Genomic DNA, 20159 nt, shown 5'->3' with positions numbered 1-20159 from the left:
AGCCGTTTTGGTAGACTTTTCTTTTCCGCTTACTATAATCTCGCCGGAGCAATGCCCAAGCGCAATGGCTCAGGCGAGACCTAAAAAAGGGTTGCATTTATATATTGCCTGTTACCCCTGATTGGGTGATGAAGGGCTTTTTTGGCGAGTAGCATGCTACTCTGGAACCCATAAAGGATTACTGTTGAAAATTATTATAGTGAAATATGAAATTTGAGAAGTTAACATGTTAGTCTGTTATTTTGATTGGAAAGGATAGTGGAGAGATAGAAGCGTAAAGGATTTAGACTTTTTAGGTCTCGACTATTCTATCCCACAGGGATAGATAGGCTAGTATATAGTAGGCAGTTCAAAATCTCTACCAACTGTTGATCACTTACAGTTCTTGTGGACACAATCACGCGTATTGTCAACAGCTGCCACAGCCACGCGCATTTTTTTAAGAGCTTCCATTTGCTCCCAGACACTTCGTGCGTGCGCGCCGCGCTCTCCCTCTGTTGCCACACACATTAAACTCACCAGGCAGCACACCCCCTCCCTTTCCATATGGTCGCTCAAGTTCACGTCGGAGTGCTTTCCCCGACAGGCTCTGCCCCACTGCCCCATTTGTCTGTGCCTCGCATCAGACTTCAAAGGCTGCCGCTCCTCTGCCCCCCGCATCAGACTTAAGACTTCAAAGACTTCAAGCTGTGGCCGTAATCAGGCTCCTTTGCTTGCCATAAACCCTCCCTTTTCCCCCTCCCTCCTGGTCAGCCTCGCTTTCCCAAGTGCCTCGCTTAGGCACATACATACACCACTCGCGTGTCCCCCCCCTCGCGATCACTTTCGCTTTCACGTTCGCCGTAACTCCTCCCTTTCCCCCTCCCTCCTGGTCAGCCTTGCCCTCCCATGCGCCTCTCTTTTTTTTTTTTGCGGAATTCCATTATGTGTGCAGCATTGGCTTCCTGGTTGTTTGTCACTGCATCTTCTCAGCTGACATGGACACCACTTTTAAACCAGATTAAAGAATGGGTTCAGCATGCTCAGACCTCTCTCTTTGTCGGTGACTCTATGCTTCTCATCGGAACTGCGATGTTGATACCTGTTTTTTTTTTTATCCATTTCACGAGGCGGTGCACGTTGCCCAGGTAGTCTGCTGCGCTTCAGTGGAGCGCGATCCCTGTGTTCTGCTGTGCTTTCTGTGCACAGTCTCCAGCTTCACCCTTCCCTCGTGAACCTTACTTCAGTTTTGAACGTTTATGAAGTGCATGAATTGTGTTTTTGCATCTCTTGTGGTGGAGAGTGGTGCAATAGGCCTGTGGCACTTTCAGTTCAGTTCCTCCTGCTTTGTCCTTGTCTCACTCCTGTGCCTGTGTTCTAGGACGTTCACACCGTGGTCACTTTTGCTGGTTTCATCGCTTGCACAAGTGCAGCCACTGCTGACTGAGTCCGTGCAGGGTCCCCAATGAGCCCTAAAGTTGTCACCCAGTGGTACCTTTATAATTTGTACTGCACTTGCGACGGTTTATGAACATTGTAAACAAAAGATGTTGCGGATACCTAGTATTCATTAATCGACATCAGAAGGAATAAGTGCCAAGTCCGCCCCTTGAACCAATTGCATGTAACCTGTAAATCCCACGAGAGGTCAGCGAGTGATCGATTTGTGCGTTGTGTCACTCTAGAGTTAGCAACACAGTTGCTCATTTTCACCACCACTTCTATGGGCGCCGCCATCACTCGAGCAGCAGCCGGCGCTGAGGGCCATGGCACCCCGACTTTACTATCGAGCCCAGAACCACGAGGGGCACTTGTAGTGCTCGCATCCATACCACTAAACTGCCTCTTCCGCTGGGAGGGCGTGCAAGCCACCGCTCCCCACTGGGCCCATCTGGGATAGATCAATCCGGCTACTGTTCGTTCTTCTCCCAGCTCTTCAGCTGTAAGGCAGTGCCAAGCGTCTGCCATTCTTCCAAGGAAGAAAAGAAACAAGGAGAGAAAACATGTACATTACACTCATCTCTGGCACGTGGGCTCGATCAAAGGTTTCTGTTCACAAACACGCGCGTTGAACTACCACTGGTACTGGGGTCACAGTTTATAATCAGACATGTAGACCTAACAGGTGTATAGTCACAAACATACAAGCTATGCTTCTGTGGCGCGGGGGCTCCCAATCAAAGCTTTTATTAGCAGTCATACACGCCACACTCCTCTCTGGCAGAGGGGGCTCCAAAGAAAGGTTTTTATTCACAAACAAGCACAACAAACTCCTCTGGCACAAGTCTCTCACAAAAGTTATACTCGCAAGCATGTATAATACACTCCTCTCTGGAAGGGGGGGGCTCTCACGAAAGGATTGTATTCACAAACATGCACACTACACTCCTCTCTGGCACAGGGGGCTCCAAAGAAAGGTTTTTATTCACAAACATGTACACTACTCTCCTCTATGGTACAGAGCTCACTAAGGTTTATACTCCCAAACATGCACACTACGCTCCTCACTAGAATGGGTCATACGGGGTACACAATAAAGTATTTTATTCACAAACATGCACACTACACTCCACTCTGGTTTTTTCTTCTGAGCGCATTATTGATTTGGTAAGTAAAGATATTTTCACGTTTCATTCTCTCTTCACGTTTCATTCTCTCTTCACACGACTTTTCATGTTTAATGACAGATGAATAACATCATAAGGCACGCTGGGTACGTTATGGTTGCCTAAAGAACACAAACGATGAAGGTGTGGATAAGTGGGAAAGTCTAAGTTTAAGTGTAAGTAACCATGAAACAAACATTGGCAAAGCCAGTAGATCTAACCATGTCAACCTGGTGCGATGGTTAAATGTTATTTTTTTTTATTACAGCATAAACCACAGAATAAAATAAAAAACATTCCACTTAAGCATGGTATGCTTGCAATTAAAAAATAAATTACAAGGTCAAATCCCTCGATCTAAAGACATCTAGCCTTGTTACTGACGTCTCCGATTTACAGGCAGAGGTCGGTAACTTGCGAGCCGCCCGTGACTATCTCACTCGACTTTGAGGGCCGTGCAAGACGAAACAACGTCCGTCTGGTTGGTGTCCCGGAAACTTCGGAAGCATCCTCGGTGGACCTGCTGGTGGAAGATCTGGTCCTGAAGTATCTAGCACCCAAGGGCCTCAGCAAGTTTTTTGCTGTTGAACGGGCACACAGGATCCCGGGTGGTCCGCCTAAGCAGGGAGCCACTCCGCGTCCCATCATTGCTCGGATCTTTAACTTTCGGGACAGGGATGCGATCCTGCAAGCGTCACGCCTATCTGGTCCAACGGCTTATGAGAACACTGCAGTCAGCTTCTATCCGGACTTTACCCAGCAGGTTCAGAAACAGCGACTTGGATTCCAGGGGGTGAAAAAGAGACTGAGGACTAGAGACATGAAATACGCCATGCTTTTCCCGGCCCGGTTGCGTGTGGTGTACAACGAACGAAAATTTTTCTTTGATCATCCGGGGGCGGCAAGTGACTGGCTGGACACGCTGCCCCGGGACCGGATCGTTCTGAACACTCTGGCCACTCCGGTGGTGCGGAGGGAGGCCCAGTGGAGCAGGAATAGGGGGCGGATTCAGCTCCCGGTCCATCGTGTTGACTTTCGGCTGTGGTTTGGTGCTATGCCCCTATTGCTTGCTATCATGCTGTCTTATTGGGGTGTGGGCGGGGGGGTGGGTGAGTCTTCCTCCTCTGGGGTTCTTTTCGTAGAATAGTTGTATGTTAGGGCGACAGGCACACTGCAAGTTGGGGTGGCTTTTGAGTCTTACGCAGGGGTGCGGGGTGGGGGGTATGATGTACGGGGTTGTTTGGGGGGTTGGGGGTTACAGTTTTTGTTTCATTGTTTTCTTCAAGGCATATTATTGATGATCTCCTGTTGTACAGTGTCGCACCCGGTGTGGGGTGGGGATGGGGTTGATATCTGGGTTTGGGGTTAGGGGACTTAAGGTACTGTGTTGGAACGTGAACGGGTTGGGGGATAGGATCAAACGGGGCGTGGTGTTGCAGCTCTTGCGACGGTTGTCCCCTGATGTGGTCTTGCTTCAGGAGACGCATTTGCTTGGCAATACGTGCCATGCAATGAATAGGCGTGGCTATCGTCTCGTCGCGCACTCAGGTTTCACTTCTGGCTCCAGGGGGGTGGGCATTCTGGTTCGGAACTCCCTCCCTCTTGCTGTTGACGACATCATCCTTGATGATAGGGGACAGTACGTTGCCATTGTGGGGCGCTGGGAGGGAAGGGTTGTTACCCTTCTCTCCGTCTACGTGCCGCCGGGTCTCCAGACTACCACTTATGCGGATCTGGGAAGAGTGATTTTGGGAGTCCCCGAGGGTCTGCTTGTAGTGGGTGGGGATTTCAACTCTGTAGTGTCGGGGATGTGTGATCGCTACCCTCCCCGAGACATTGCGAAGTCACAATCCTGGTTGGGGGATTTCTTGGAGGCTTTAGGGCTCACCGACTGCTGGCGCCTGCTTCATCCTGGGCAATTGCAGTACACTTTCCATTCTGGTGCCCATGGCAGTCTTTCGAGACTGGATTATGTGCTGATGCCCTCCTCCCAGGCCTCCTCCATAAGGGAGGTGAAACATCTAGCTAGGGGTATCTCGGATCATTCCCCCCTGTGGTTGGTGGTGGACGCTCACTTGGGGTCGGAGGGTAGGGTGGCCTGATACACTCCTGGTATCTCCGTGACCCCAAGGTTAGGGCGGAACTGATTAAAACGATTGACCAATACCTTGCTGAAAATGTGGGTCCTGTGTCCTCCTCTGTCACGTTGTGGGAAGCGTACAAAACTGTTATTCGGGGCCAGGCCCTCTCCTTGATTGGCAATGTCAAGAGACGTAGGCGGGAGGAGGTTGTCCGTGTTGAAAATGACATCACTGTTCTTGAAGGGGAGTTGGAATCCGAGGTCACCCCGGAGAGGCTGCACCTTTTGGGTCTAAAACAACTTGAGTATAGAGCGCTGGTGACTGACGCGGCGAAGGAGATGAGCAGGGAACAACAGGGATGTTTGTATGATGTGGGGGATAAGGCGGGGAAATTGCTTGCTTGGCTGGATAAGAGGAAATGTGCGAGTCGGGTGGTCCCTGTGATTGTTGATGTGAATGACGTGAGTGTCACCGACCCTGCTGATATTGTTGAATGTTTCGCTGACTATTTCCGGGAAGTGTATTCCCCCGTCTCTGATAGACCTGAACAGGACTCCCACTTGCTCCTGCGAGATATCTCGCTGCCATGTTTGTCCGACCCTGAAAGGGATCTTCTAGAGGCTCCGCCTACAGTTGATGAGGTTGTTACGGCCATCCGCTCGGTTCGTTCGGGGAAGGCCTCGGGTCCTAATGGGCTCCCTGTAGAGCTTTACAAGCTCCGTCCGGATGTGATAGCACCGTATCTGCGGTCGATGTTCTTGGAATCACTGGAGGCAGGCTCCCTCCCTCCTGACCAAAGATTGGCTTCCATAGTGGTGATCCACAAGGATGGCAAGCCACGTGACCGCTGCGCCTCCTTTAGGCCCATATCATTGATTAACGCCGAACCGAAGATTCTGGCCAAAGTGCTTGCCAACCGCTTGGTTACTGTCATAGGCGATCTGGTTCACCCGGAACAATCCGGATTCATACCCCATCGTAACACGGCACTTAATCTCCGGCGCCTGCATGGAGTCCTCGCGCGAGCGGCGACTCTGCGTGAACCGGCCATCTTGGCGTCTTTGGACGCCACCATGGCGTTCGACACGCTGGAGTGGCCGTATTTGTGGGCGGTTCTCTCTAAATTTCGCTTTGGCCCCACCTTCATCGACTGGGTGAAATTGCTCTACGCCGACCCCTAAGCCCAAGTGGTGGTAAACGGTCGTGTCTCGGCCTCCTTTGCTCTTGGTAGGGGAACGCGCCAGGGCTGTCCTTTGTCCCCTCTCTTGTTTGCCCTTGCTTTGGAGCCATTGGCGGCATGGCTGAGATGGGAACTGTCCTTGAGGGGCATTAGATGGACCCCGGAGTTTGAAGACCGAATATCCTTATATGCAGACGATATACTCCTATATCTTACGTCGCCTCGGAAATCGTTGATCGTCCTTTTTGACGTTTTGACTTCTTTCCGTAAAAACTCCGGTCTGGTCATCAACTGGTCGAAGTCTTGCATCTATGTTCCATGCGGCGAGGCTCCTCTCCTGCCTCGTGGCTGTCCTATTTCGGTGGTGCGGGAGGGATTCAAGTACTTGGGGATTTTTATCACCTTGGACCCTGTGCTTCGTTATGAACGCAATTTGTTGCCCCCTCTCCAGCGCCTCCGTGCCGATGTGACTGCGTGGGGCAGGCTCCCTCTCTCTCCTCTGGGACAGGCGGCGTTATTTAAGATGATGTCGCTCCCTCGGTTCCTTAATGTGTTGCAAAATACACTTGATATTGTGCCCGCCCGCTACTTCCGGGAGATTGAAAGTCTACAGAGACAATTGGTATGGGGGGGCCGTCCTCGTATTGCTCTTGCGAAACTGACGCTCCCTTGGTACAACGGGGGTATCGCGCTCCCGGACATCCGCCGCTATTATTGGGCCTCTCAGCTCGGGGCCATCAACCACTGCACCTACGGTCCTTTGCCGAGCCCGGCGTTTGAGATGGATCGATGGCTGCTGCCTGGTGGAGATTACAACAGGGCTCTGTACGCGAAATCTGCAGGCGGATCTCTTACGGGCCCCACTAGGACAGCGGTGCAGGTGTGGCATCGCGCTACAGCGGCCCTGGGCTGGGCTGATAAGCCGACCCGTGCTACCCCGCTTTATGCATCGGAAAAACTTGGCTCCCTCTGGCAGTCGAAGGGTTTCGATAAGTGGGATGTGATCGGTATTAGCAGGGTGAATGATGTGTGGATCAAGGGTAGAGTCAAGACGTTTGAGGAGCTGAAAGTTGAGTATGACTTGAATGATAGAGAATCCTTTCGATATGTGCAAATCCGACACGCGGTTTTGTCTGTATTTCCCCTGGGCTTGGATATTCCGGAGGCGTCCCCGCTCGAAGATCGGGTGCTAGACGGACATGTCCCTGACGGCACGATCTCACTCATATACAAAAAGTTGATCAATGCCAGAACCGACCTACTGAGTAACCTTCGAGAGGTATGGACTAGTGACGGTCTGGAACTCGATGACGAGGATTGGCAGGCTGCGATCTCTTCCCCGAAGGAAGTGGCTATCCCAGCGCGCCTCCGGTATGTCCAGCTCAAAATTCTCCACAGGGTCTACGTGACTGGTCCCCGTTTGGTGCGAATGGGGTTCTCAGTGGATGGACTATGCAGGCGTGGTTGTGGTCTGGTGGGTACGTTTCTCCATATCATTTGGGAATGCCCTGCGGTGATGCGCTATTGGACTCGCGTGCATGAAGTTATGAGTGAGGTCACGGGTGTGCACTCAATGCCTGAGGCGAGGCGGTGTCTGTTGAATGTCTGGGAGCCGAATGATTATGACCTGGCGCAGCTTCGATGGGTGACCTTGGGTAATATGATTGCTAAGAGAGACATTGCCCAGTTGTGGGGTGCCCAGAGGCCACCGACAGTTCTGGTGTGGCAACAAAACATGGACTGGTGCATGTTTAGGGAAAAGACAGTGTATGTTTCCCGTGGCACGCCCCGCAAATGGGGGAAAATCTGGAATCAATGGAACGAATACCGTGGTGGCATTTGTACTCCCCCCCCCCCCCCCCCCCCCCCCCCCCCCCATTCAGACTTGGATACTGACCTGTTAGCCTCCCAACCTGATGTTTCCTCCACGGGAAATTAGATATCTTGCTTATTCCTGGTCTCCTCCCCCCTCCCCAATCTCATCACATACTTCTGACATCTGATTTGAATATGTATCCCCCCCAGCGCCGAAATGACACAACTGTAATGCATTGCCTTGTTTTCTGTTTTTTCTTTTTCTGTTTTTTGTTATTTGCATTTAATAAAAAGATTATAAATAAAAAAAAAAAGAAAATTTACAAAACACTGCATATAATTATAATAGAACACTGAGGGTGTTTCCCATCAGGCATGTGTAACTAGAACAGGTAGAAAAAACGTTTAGTTTTAATGTACAGCACAGGAGACTATGGGGCATATTTAGTATAAACTGGCGGAGCTGACATCATACACAACAATCTCGTTATGGTTAAGCTGGGAGAATGGAACTTAGAATCCACAGATGCCAACAAGGTATATATATATATCTTCCTGAGTTCCAAGATTGGTAGTTCGAGAGTGCTCCCCTATTCTAAGGCTGGTGACTGTATGCTATGTATGTATCATATATGCACTGGCACCAGGATACCACACTATCTTTTTAGAGCAGCATGTTACTGGCAACAAGCTTAAATGGGACAAGTTCTTTCATCAACTTTACCAACGAGCGAACATCCAAGAACTGTAGATGGCTTCTGTTATTTATGTTGGACTGCAGACAGACTTACTCGGGACCCCTCCCTCCAGACCCCTCTTCCCCTCCCGCCTTCGACTGCCCTCTCACCTCTTGCCTCTGCCTCACACCCATGCACCCTCTGCCCACTCTCTGTGATCAGCCTTTTATTTTCTGCCCTACTCTTTTTTGACCACTCTCCCTGTCCCTAACCCTCCTCCCCAATCTTCTTTGGCATTTCATTTCTCTTCTCTTTCTCTTCTCTTCCCCCACTCCACTTCTCTCCTCTCCTCTCCCTCTTCCTCTTTTTCTTTCTTTTTCTTTGCCTTTTTCTTTCTTTTTCTTTGCCTTTTTCTTTCTCTTGTCTTCTCTCCCCTACTCCCCTCCACCCTCTCCTCTCATTCTTTCACTTTCCTATACCCCCTCCCATCCACCCTCTCTCTCCCCACACCCTCCGTGTTTAGCCGCACCAGCATCTTCCAATTTAGACTACTTCCCATCTCTGAACCTATTATTTTCACCCATATAACAGCTGTCTGGCTAGATTAGTACCCCAAATGCATTCTGGATGTTGTAGTCAGAGCAGCACGCCTACCCTCACACCGAAGGCGCATGCTTTTGGAAGGGCAAGGAAGGGCCCCCAGAGCCCTACTGCAATACGGCCAGGAAAAGAGAAGAAAGATGGCATGTTAACGGCCAGAGGCTGAACATCTGAACAGAGACCGGCTCTAAAATAACAAGCATTTGCAATGCAATAGGTCTCGCATTATTAAAGTTTGAGCTATTGACATTGTAAATGACAATGTATTTTATTCAGTTGTTTTTAAAACCTGCAATCGGTGCATAAACACGCACTTTGAACGTATAGTCCTTGCTTACGACGAGAAAGGCTGGCAGTAAAAGAGACTGCCAGTCTTGCTTCTCATAAGCATGGGCTATAAGTACAAAGTGCTTGTTTTTTTTGGAGGTCATAGCAGTAGGAAGATGCTTTGGGATGAGTAAAAAGGGGATGGGTATGGGGAAGGTGAAGAGTTTAGAAAGGCTTGTTTCACAATGATGTCTATGTCTGATATCCGAATGGAAGAATCTTTACATTTACATTGTCGACTATAGTACCGTGACTCAAATTGCTGTTTTAATTCATTTTTACATATGAGCAAAGGTACAGTTTCTGACTTTACCATTGTGTTTTCATTTATGTCACATGGAAAAGGCCTGAGTCTTAAAGTTTTTATGCCTTCTTTTGTGTTTGGTTCCCCACTGTAATGTCTTGTATTTTGACTTCATAAATCCAAAGATTCTTCCATTCGGATATCCGACTTAGACATCGTTGTATTTCTATGTATCAATAACTTTCTCATCTTGCACTCGGGGAACCCTTGTTCCTTTGGAAATACTTAAGTCTCTGGATACCCATGGGTTTTCCTCGTTATTGGTAATATTACAGTCCGTTTATAGCATATGATGTACAATAAATCATGCAACAAACAGAAACAATTGTTCACCTGTGATACCTGGCCTGCAGCTGCTTGTTTTGTAAATTCACATGTGTCCTTCCACTTACCCGAATGCAGGGTAGTAGCATATTCCTTACTGCAAATTCCTTGTTCATTTGCATTTGGTACTTAGAAACAGACAAACTTACTGATTGTGTAACAAAATTAAAACAATCTAAGATGGATTTGATGTCCGGATGCATTGTGCATTTCACAAGTGATTTGTCAAAGCTGAAATCAATGAGTGAAAACCTTTATTGGTATGCGCACTCATGGTGCCTTTTGCGCATTCTTCAGCGTCATCTTGAGTTCTGACTTGCATTAGTGCTCCAGCTGGTCCCTATAAACGAAGTTTGCAGCACGGACGCGCTGCCAGCACATCAAAGACAAGTCTGACTGCGTCCCTTGGTCCAGTGACCATGCCTCGTCCTTCCAAAACAAGGTAACTTTTACTGCCAGCCAATTACGCGCTCTACAAGTCCCATGTTTTCACTCCCTTAACCCAAATCGCCCCTTAACCTGTGATCACTGTGGCTTCTGTCCCAGCACGACCTCACTCAGCCGGTGGCTTCTTACTCGCCTTTTGCATATCACATGTTTCTGGTGAATTGCCGGTCCTTGTTGGCTCTTAAACTACATATTTGTAACCTTTTTCTGGACTTGGTACTAGGCGTGCTTTTTCTTACGGAAACTTGGCTACATGATGGCTCTGCCACAGATTTAGTCCAAGCACTATCTCTAGTCTAGTGTATCTTTAGGCTAGACCAATCTGGTGGAGGTGGTATTGCAATCCTATATAGAGACAATTTAATAGGTATGTTCTCACCCCTTACGACTGAGAACTGTGAAAGCCTCCTATTCTCGAGTACATTGAACCCTATATTTACTCTCTCTGGGATTTCACTATTCAGACCACCCGGCCGTACCCCCATTTTTCGCAGTTTTTCTCGACCTGACCCCAAATTCAGCCATAAACAGGGCTAATTTTACTGTGTACGGTGATTTTGATCTACACATCGATGACCCTGACTGCGCAGTTTCTAAGAGCTGCTACAAGAATTAGCGTTCATCAAATTGTCACAGCTGGTCCATGGACCTATCCATGAGAAAGGACATACTATTGATCTAGTCTTTAGCAACATGAATAATCGCCAGGTGCACAATCCCATTCCTCTTATATGGTCGGATTATTGTCTGCTCCCCCTGGTGTTAACGGTACCCTCCTCTTCTACTAACATACCCCTGGTCAGATGGTTCAAAAGATGTTTGTCAAAGCTAAATGTGGAGGACTGGTCACCTACATTACAGACTGTGAGACCGGTTCTGTTAGAAGACGTTACTCCAGTTACATCTAGTTTTAATGAATGGATTACTAATTCTTTAGACTCAGTCCTACCTTTGAAATGGCATAAGACAACCCTACAAGAGAATAAGTCTCCTTTGTTTAACGCCAAGATGCTGGCTCTGAAATAGAACTTGTATCAATAAAAAGAGAGAGGGGGGACCAAGGAGCCAATTATGGTCTAGTGTCCATGCTCCTTATTACAATGGATCAACAACAAGAGGACACTGTTCCTAAGGCGCAGAGAGTCGCCCGAGTAAACTAAATAGAGTGAAAAACAGAATCCCAGGTTGAGAGAAAGACAACTGGTAAGGGAAAAGACCTAGTCTTATATCATGTTGCCCTCACACACCCCGAAGGATGTCATGCTTCATCTTCGGGTGTTTTGCTCCTCGTTGGGCCGGCGCTGCAATTCCGGGGATTAGTGATCCTTCTATCACGCATGCGCATACAAGATGATGTACTGAGCATGCGCTGTTTTGCTGCTAGCCGGCATCTCCCCGGAAGCGGTTTACGCCTTGGAGCCGCGCTCGGCGTGTACTTACAGCTGGCGTTTTTTGCACACTATTTCCCTATCTGGCTGCTGAGAGAACGGGTCCTGGGGCTCTGCACTGAATCGTGGGAGTGCGTCGTGAGTAATGGTCACGCGCTATTTTGGGAGTGGTAGACTAAGCTTTTCAAGCTCAACATTATGTCTGGGACTATCCTGGGGAACTCATGCCTAATTTTGCAATGTTCTTTATGTTGCGTGGAGAAATGTGACTCAATGGTTAGAGCGGCAGACCCTGATGCAGAGGTCTAGCCCGGGACCAGGGTTCAATTCCCCGCCTTGGCGGGTCTTGGGCTCAAAAATTCCACGGACCTGATAATTCTCGCCTCGGTGCCTATTCCAATCATGGAGTCCCACTCTGCAACTCTGGGCAATAGCTTGCTTAATCTCCACAACGGCCCCCACAACGCTAAGGATGCCTGGCCTCCACCTCGGGGGTGCCCAGGAGGGGACACCTCACAGGGAAAGCCAGGATGGGTTCCACAGCGGTATTCGTTCAAGCGCCTTGAGACCCTTGCGGGTGAGTAGTGCGCTAAACAAGTATCAATTTATGTTTAGCCGGATCTGGTACGGAGTCTCACCATCTGCAGCCTTTGAAGTTTCTTTCCTCTATATAAGAGGTAGAAATACTTTGGATACCGCCATAAATTTGTCTCTATAAATATGTAGATGTGATCCACTTTTTGTGGGGTGATTGTTAACTAATAATTTGGTATAACACATGGGGCAAGGTATAACGGTTGTGGATGATCTACACCTATGGTTTGACATCTGGAAACAACGATATGTTGCCTATAGGCTTATTGCTTATAACTCTATCTCCTGATGTTTAGAGGCATTGTGTTCTCTGTGTCTCGTGAGTCTGTCACTTTCTTTCTATTATAGTGCGCACACGGCTGTGGCACATATTGTGTTGCATCAAGGTAGTCTGATGCACACATTTCACGTTTTTCTTTTTCTTCCCCAGGTCTATATTAGGAGCTTTTCCAACCTATAGGTGTAACCACTTGGTAGGGTACATATGCTGCTGTTTCGCCCTGGTATACATTGAGGGTTTGTGTTTAGGTCCGTTTTATTGATTATTTGGTCCTGAAGAAGCGCCAACGACCTGTATGGCAACAAGGGCGCGAAACATGTTGGCCAGTTACACCCGGGCACAATGTGCCCGTAGGGACTACACTTCACATATGGTAGTTATTTTGTCGAGGGCACCACCACATTTGCAATCCCTCCGTGGTAACCCATAGGCAATTTTAATTCACCTTACACACACTTTTTTACCCTCATCTAGGACCCATACCCCACACACCCACATGCACCATCCGGCATTAGGATAAAAAATCTCCGACAAAGTGACCCTTCGGGGGACCCGTAGGGAATTGCAGCGCCGACCCTACGAGGAGCAAAACGCCCGATGATGAAGCATGGCATCCTTCGGGGTGTGTGAGGGCAACATGATATAAGACTAGGTCTTTTCCCTTACCAGTGGTCTTTTTTTCTCAACCTGGGATTCTGTTTTTCACTCTATCTAGTTTACCTGGGCGACTCTCTGCGCCTTAGGAACAGTGTCCTCATGTTGTTGATCTGAAATAGAACTGCAAACTTCTTGGAAGATGCTGGAGAAAAACGTACTGCGAAGCCAGCAAAGCAAATTGCAAGAGCTCAGTTAGAACTTACTATGCGGAAATAAAAGCTGCTAAGTGAACTTATTTTTCCTCAAAAATTGAGTAATCTGCTAACTCCCCTAATGAGATCCTCCAGATCCTCAAGAATTCAGTAGAACCTAAATCACCCAGCTACGTTCAAGAAGCTTCAGCTGAGCACAGTAATTGCCTAGCTCTTTTCTTCCATAAAATAGTTTGTAATATGTATTTCTCTTTTTCTACTGGCTCAACTGTCGAGGAACCCAGGGAGGTGGATCCCTCCCCATACCCCTGAGGCAACGCTCTTGGCCTTCCCCGATCTTACATTAAGTGTACTCCGATCTCTTAAATGCATTCAAATCTGGCTCACCCTTCGATCCTGTGCCTCTTCACAATCTGCACCAGGGGTTCTATTGTATCGCCCCTACAGTGGTGAAGTTATTGAATCTCTCCCTCGCATAAGGGCAAGTCACCCCAGCAATGGAAGAAAGTGGTGGTTCATCCTCTTTTAAAAAAAAAAGTCTGGATGAGAACCCCTCTGCTTAAGCAATTACAGTCCAATTTCCTTGTTACCTAGCCATTCAAAACTCCTGGAGAAGCTTGTTAACTATCATCTCTCTGCCTTCCTGGAATCCAGTAGTGTCCTCCATGCACTCAAATGGACTTTAGAGCACAGCACAGAAACAGCTTTGCTGGCCTTGGTCGAGGAACTTAGAGCCTTGCTGGATAAAGGGGGTTCAGTAGCCATCATTCTCTTGGATCTGGGCGCTGCCTACGATATGGTAGACCATTTCACACCTATCCATAGGATGTCTGGAGTGGGTATCGGCGGCCGCGCTGTGACCTGGCTTTCCTCCTTTCGATCGACAGAACTTCCCAAGCGCTTGATCACTCCTGGTACTCTGACAACTTTCCCCTTTGTTGCGGGGTACCTCAGGGGTCTTCCCTCAGCCCCATTCTTTAGGTCTCGCCTGTCGATGCGCATGCGCATCGAGCAAGCGAGACTATAGGGGCTCATCGACTCTTTATCTAACTTGCAAGGAATCGTGGCGATTCCTTGCAGTGCCCGTGACTTTTAAGCTCAATGCGCATGTGCATTGAGCTTAAAAGCGCGTGCACAGCCGCCCGCATTCCTCCGACACCTTTGAAGTGAAGCTTAGCTTCACTTCAAAGGCCCGGCTTCTTCACACCCACATGCCGCTCTGCCCCGCTCCGCCCCCTCCCCTGAGTCATCCTGCCTGCCCTCGACGTTCCCCCCGCCCCCTCCCGCCACGCAATGCCGAGAGCTTGTTTGTTTTTCTTTTCTTTTTTTGACAAAGGAGGAACAACATCAGCGGAAGACTTTAGCAATGCCAAAACTTCAGGTAAAGCCATTGACCGGTGAAGCCTATTGGTTTTCCAATGCCTGTTGACTTGGTGACTGTTCTATCGAGTGGAGGGGTTTCCTCGCAGCTGAAAGGGCAATTGGAGCTATACATCGCCTTCTAAGTTCAGTAGCGTATAATAATATAGTCCGAACGGTACCCGAACCCAAACATCCGCCTGTGTTTACCAGTAACACGTCAGAGCACCTCAAAGCGCTCTGGCGCGGGATTTCACCTCAAAGCGCTCTGGCGCGGGATTTCACCTCAAAGCGCTCTGGCGCAGGATTTCGCCTCAAAGCGCTCTGGCACGGGATTTCACCTCAAAATCTTGACTCAAGCAGCAGTTGAAGGCCAGTAGTATATTCCCGAATGAGTAGAGCATACACGAGTCTGTCCCAGAAGTCGATTCCACACAGGTAGCTGGAAGCAGTCCCAGTCCTCTTTCGATGTCGCAACGTTTGTGCTTTGTGGAATTTCGGGCCCTCGAGACACTGCGCGCGACCGGCCATGTAATAAAGGCTTGCTAGGAATTCCCTTCCCCTAGGGGTTGGAATTTATTGCGCCTCGCCCCCACTGCCTGGGCGCGTCAACACAACACATGTCACACAAGTTACTCACGCGTCAGACCAAGGGCACTCCTGAGCACCTATAGCTATGTAAGGGCGGGAGCTCGCTCTGACCAAATGTGCTATGCAGTGATGGAGTTCACAACCATTTCATCACTTTTCTTAATTATTGGTGAGGTCGAGTAAACACAAAGGTTTTTTTTGTTTGAGATATTACATCCTTGTTCGTGAAAAAATACAAAATGAGCTCAGTTCCGCGTATGTATTTACTGTTTTAGCTTTATTCCCTGATCTCTCGTTTTCCTTATACTGTTACACCTGTATCGCTTTGTAATCACGTCTGCACTTCAGAGCGGGCGTGTGGGAATTAAGCAGAGTTAGTTTGTAGAATCAAATCTCGAATTTTTCCTGGTATCTCGTTATTTTGGCCCATATCGCAGAAATATCGAGTAATAATTTGCAGTTACTCCCTTCGTATGTAAATATTTTCGTTCATTATTTTGGAGAAATCCTTTTCTAGTTTAAGACTAATATTTTTTTTCTTTTAGTGGTATTTTTTCCTTTTATTCGCCGTTTTACTTGTTTTTTCTTTTTTAAGGCTTTCATCCATTTTGGGGTACCGTTTTTGCCTCTACTTTTGAGAGTGTGTGTTGCAGGTGCCCAGGACAACCTCATTGCTGCATTGTAGCAGATACCTAGCATTGGTGTATGACTAATTAACTCTACCCCTCTTTCCTGAATAGCAACCCCTTGAAGACGAAGTTTTACCACTGCTAGACTTGTATTAAGGGGACAGCAGCGCCTCCTAGCTGTGGGCGATAGTCGCCTTCTATAAAACAGAGGACAGACTCGACACTGCCTGCAGGAGCCCATGGATGTCTGGTCGGCCATTGCAACGTCTTCCTTTTATTAATGGTTCACCCTCAACCCCTCACCCTCACTCACCCTCACCCTCACTTACCCTCAACCCTTCACCCTCAAACCCTCACTCACCCTCACCCTCACTCACCCTCAACCCCTCACCTACCCTCACCCTCAACCACTCACCCTCACCCTCACTCACCCTCAACACCTCACTCGCCCTCACCCTCACTCACCCTCAACACCTCAACCTCAACCCCTCACCCTCACTCACCCTCACCCACCCTCACTCACCCTCACTCTCACTCACCCTCAACCCCTCACCCTCACTCACCCTCACTCACCCTCAACCCCTCACCCTCACCCACCCTCAACCCCTCACCCTAACTCACACTCACCCTCACCCTCAACCCCTCACTCACCCTCACTCACTCACCCTCACTCACCCTCACCCACCCTCACCCACCCTCACTCTCACTCTCACTCTCACTCTCACTCACCCTCACCCTCACTCACCCTCAACCCCTCACCCTCACACAGTGCAATAGGTCTCGGAGCATTTGAGTTAGAGCTTTTACATTTGTTTATGGCTTTTTTTCTTTGTAATTCTTTAGCATTGCCTACAGGAAACAAAAATGCTAAAGATTTACAAAAAAAACCCATAAACAATTCTAAAAGCACTAACTCTAATGCTGCGAGACCTATTGCATTTCCAATGCTTGTTTTGACCTGTATCTGTGGCCTCTGGCCGAGATTGTTCACTCTTTTGGATTATTATTGGTCTCTTAAGCCAATGACACCTGGCTGGTGATTTCAGTCTGCCCAGACCCTTGCTCCAGCCATTTCAGTTTGACCCCTTGCTTCAGAAGGTGGCCAAATGGATGGCAAACTCTAAGTTGAAGCTTAATGAAGAAAAGACAAAAGTGATGATACAGGGCAACAGTTTTGCTAATAGGTCCCTAATCTTTGTGCCAGATATTCTGTCGAGTCTCCCGAGTCCTAAGGGTGCCATCAAGAGCCTTGGAATGTGGCTAGATGCCAGTCTCACTATGGACTGCCAGGCAAAGAAACTCACAGCCACTTGCTTTGGCACCCTGAGAATGCTTAGAAAAGTGTTATGTCTGCTTCCTTTCCTAGTTTGAAGATTCATTTCCAGGCTCTCATCATCTCACGCCTCGACTATGGTAATGTCCTCTATATAGGTTCGCCTAGTTGCATCATGAAGAGATTGCAAATCACACCGAATGCCACTGCTCAGCTTCTTTTGAATGTCCGAGGCATCAATCTGTAAAAAGGGCTCTGGGAGACTTTCACTGGCTTTCAGTTGAGCAGAGAGTCCAGTTCAGGACTCTGTGCTTGCCGCACAGATTGCTTCACGAGACAGGTCTTGTCTTATTAAGATCACTAGCCATCCCCCATCCCCCTTGAAGGCTACTCAGATATTCTTCAGCACAACTACTGCAGGTTCCCAAGTTTAGTAGATCCCATTTGGGTGGCTGGTCTTTCTCTTGTTGGGTCTCCAAACTTTCAAATACTTCTTTTGGAACTAAGTTTGCTCTCCAACGAATTTTTATTTCATAAGGCCTTGAAAACGTAGCTAAATAACAACTGGCCCTAGATGAGAGCTGGCCAACACGACCTCTTAGCTCCTCTCTGATTGTTGCAGTGCTCAGAGGCATCTAGACCTATAGAATAGAATAGAGTTTGCTGGATACTCAAAACCGAAAGAAGTCATCTTTGAAGAAAAGCATCTTGTGATTTGCTGAACCCCACAATAGCCGGTATGCCATACACAATCTGCAACACTGTAAGCTTCAAACAAATTAATATAGGCAGCCAACCTTATACTTCCAACCTCTGGCACTTCCTAGATTAAGCACTAACTGCTTTTACGGTCTGCTATGAGAAAATCAACGGTGGTGTGCCATTATTATCCTGTTGGAATGCAATGTTAGTGTGGCTTTGGGACATTGATGGTAGACAGCAGTGCCCATGTAAGCTATTCCCTAGTCCCCCCTCAATACTCCAGGACCACCAGAAATGGTTTCTTAACAGGAGTGAGCTTTAGGCAGTTCAGGACCACCCAGTATCTGTTTGCAGAGACACAGTCTGTCAAAAGGACTGGGACATCTGAGGATGTTTCTGATGTTATGAGCAAAGAGGCGGTAGGAGAAACTGAGTGATGGGTTATGGATGATGTTAGTTGTGATGATAGAAGGGGGCCAGTGACAGAACCTTTGCATATTCCATTGTGACACATGTGGCGTGGAGAGTTAGAGCACCCTTTAGCAGTAGGATTGGGTAGCTGGATAGGATAAAAACCTGAATTGTGCCATATCAGTAGCCCTTGAAAATGATACAGTTGACAAAGCAATATTCCTACCAACTATATTAAAAGTAAGATTTGAAACATCTAGATACTATTAAAGACAAGTTTGAAAGGGTCATACACAGCACTGGGTAAGTTGAACACTATGTACACCAATGGGATAATAGACACACTGTGTGACTTTGATCATTTGTGTAATGTACATGGTACTACACAGCACTGGGGTATTTTTATTATGTGAATTGAATGTGATACTGCAAAATGCTCATTGGCTTTATTGTTGTATGGACTTAGTTTGTGCACAACTGTGCACATATTGGGTCAGTTTAGTATTCTGTGTAGTTTCAAACTACATTGACTAACATTTTTAATTTTGAGTTAGTTGTGGTGTAGTTCAGTATCATGTAAGTCGCATTTGGTAGTGCACAGTACTGAGCTAAGTGTGGTATCATGAGAATTGATTGACAGTGCACAGCTCATTATTTGTAGATGGTGCTTCGCATTTTAGTTATTTGTGCTCAAAGGTCTTTTACATTTTGCTCACTTCCTGCTGCTCATAGAGTAGGTGTGTGTGTGTGTGTGTGTGTGTGTGTGTGTGTGTGACATGTATAATCTTAAAAAAAGACCCTTACCATGCCTCACTGTTTCTTTCATATGCAGGATTTTACTGTGGTACAGACGTGGGATGAAGGGCAGTTCATCTTCATCGTGAAGATCAGCAATCCAGATTCTGATACCAAGATCTGGCAAGCTACTTGTATGTGAGGATATTCAAATGCTGAGATGTCAGTGATGTTATAGGGTTTGCTGTTTTACCTTCCATTTACCATTTTTATTTTATCAACATTATTACAAGACGGTGCGCCTACTTCCTGGTACAGGGTGGGGTTTACCATGAATTATATTAAATACAGATAGGCAGCAGTGCTAATAACAAATGTCACACAGCACTCAACTAGTCAGGCTAGGAAGAAATGTTTCAAGGCGTGTGACTACAAACTATATTTCTTATTTCTTTAACATTAATACATGAAGTAAGGCAATATAGACGCCAGAGTAAGAGTTTCTTGTAGACGATTTGCCTGTGGCCAATTCAACTGTTAGATTGCTTATAACTTATGTAGTTCTCCTTATCTGTCTGTCATCAATGTTTCCAAGCTCCCAATGAAGTGGTGTCTTGGGCGACACTGGCGTAGAGAGCCTTGATAAGCCCTGTTGGATCCTTCGCAAAATTCAATGTAGGCCCACTTTTATTTCAACAACATTTTTATATCGGGTGAGCGTACTTTCTGGTACAGTGTGGTGTTTGCCATGAAGTAATTATGAAGCAGTAGAAGTTGCCCAATGTACAGAAATGCGCACATTTGTGCCGTGATAATGAAAGTGCCTTAGGTTGCTGGATCTGTTAATTCCGTTCCCTGTAGTCAGATGGCGAGTGGAATCCACTAACTAGTAAGAACATTCAGAACTAAAGCCACAATGTTTCTATGCAGCTGTATTCGAGAGGCTTGTAAAGGTTATGTTCGAGACACGTGTGGATGTAGGTACGCATGCTGTGCATATTCCTGACATCTTGTGTTGGACTCGTATGTGTGCAAGTTGTTTTTGAAG

The 20159-nt window shown here is 47.5% G+C and overlaps 1 protein-coding gene across 4 annotated transcripts in view; it reads left to right on the top strand.

Moving 5' to 3' along the window:
* The window catches only part of LOC144782007 (transmembrane protein 87A-like), a 416501-nt gene that overhangs the window by 206020 nt on the left and 190322 nt on the right, over nucleotides 1-20159 (top strand). For all 4 annotated transcript variants that reach the window (XM_078661114.1, XM_078661113.1, XM_078661112.1 and 1 more), the window contains one exon: nucleotides 19209-19305. In XM_078661114.1, the coding sequence (XP_078517240.1) occupies nucleotides 19209-19305 (97 nt within the window). The remainder of the gene's footprint in view (nucleotides 1-19208; nucleotides 19306-20159) is intronic.

Source organism: Lissotriton helveticus, chromosome 9, assembly GCF_964261635.1.
Source record: "Lissotriton helveticus chromosome 9, aLisHel1.1, whole genome shotgun sequence".
Taxonomy (NCBI): Eukaryota; Metazoa; Chordata; class Amphibia; order Caudata; family Salamandridae; genus Lissotriton; species Lissotriton helveticus.
This window is presented reverse-complemented; position numbering and strand designations above follow the sequence as displayed.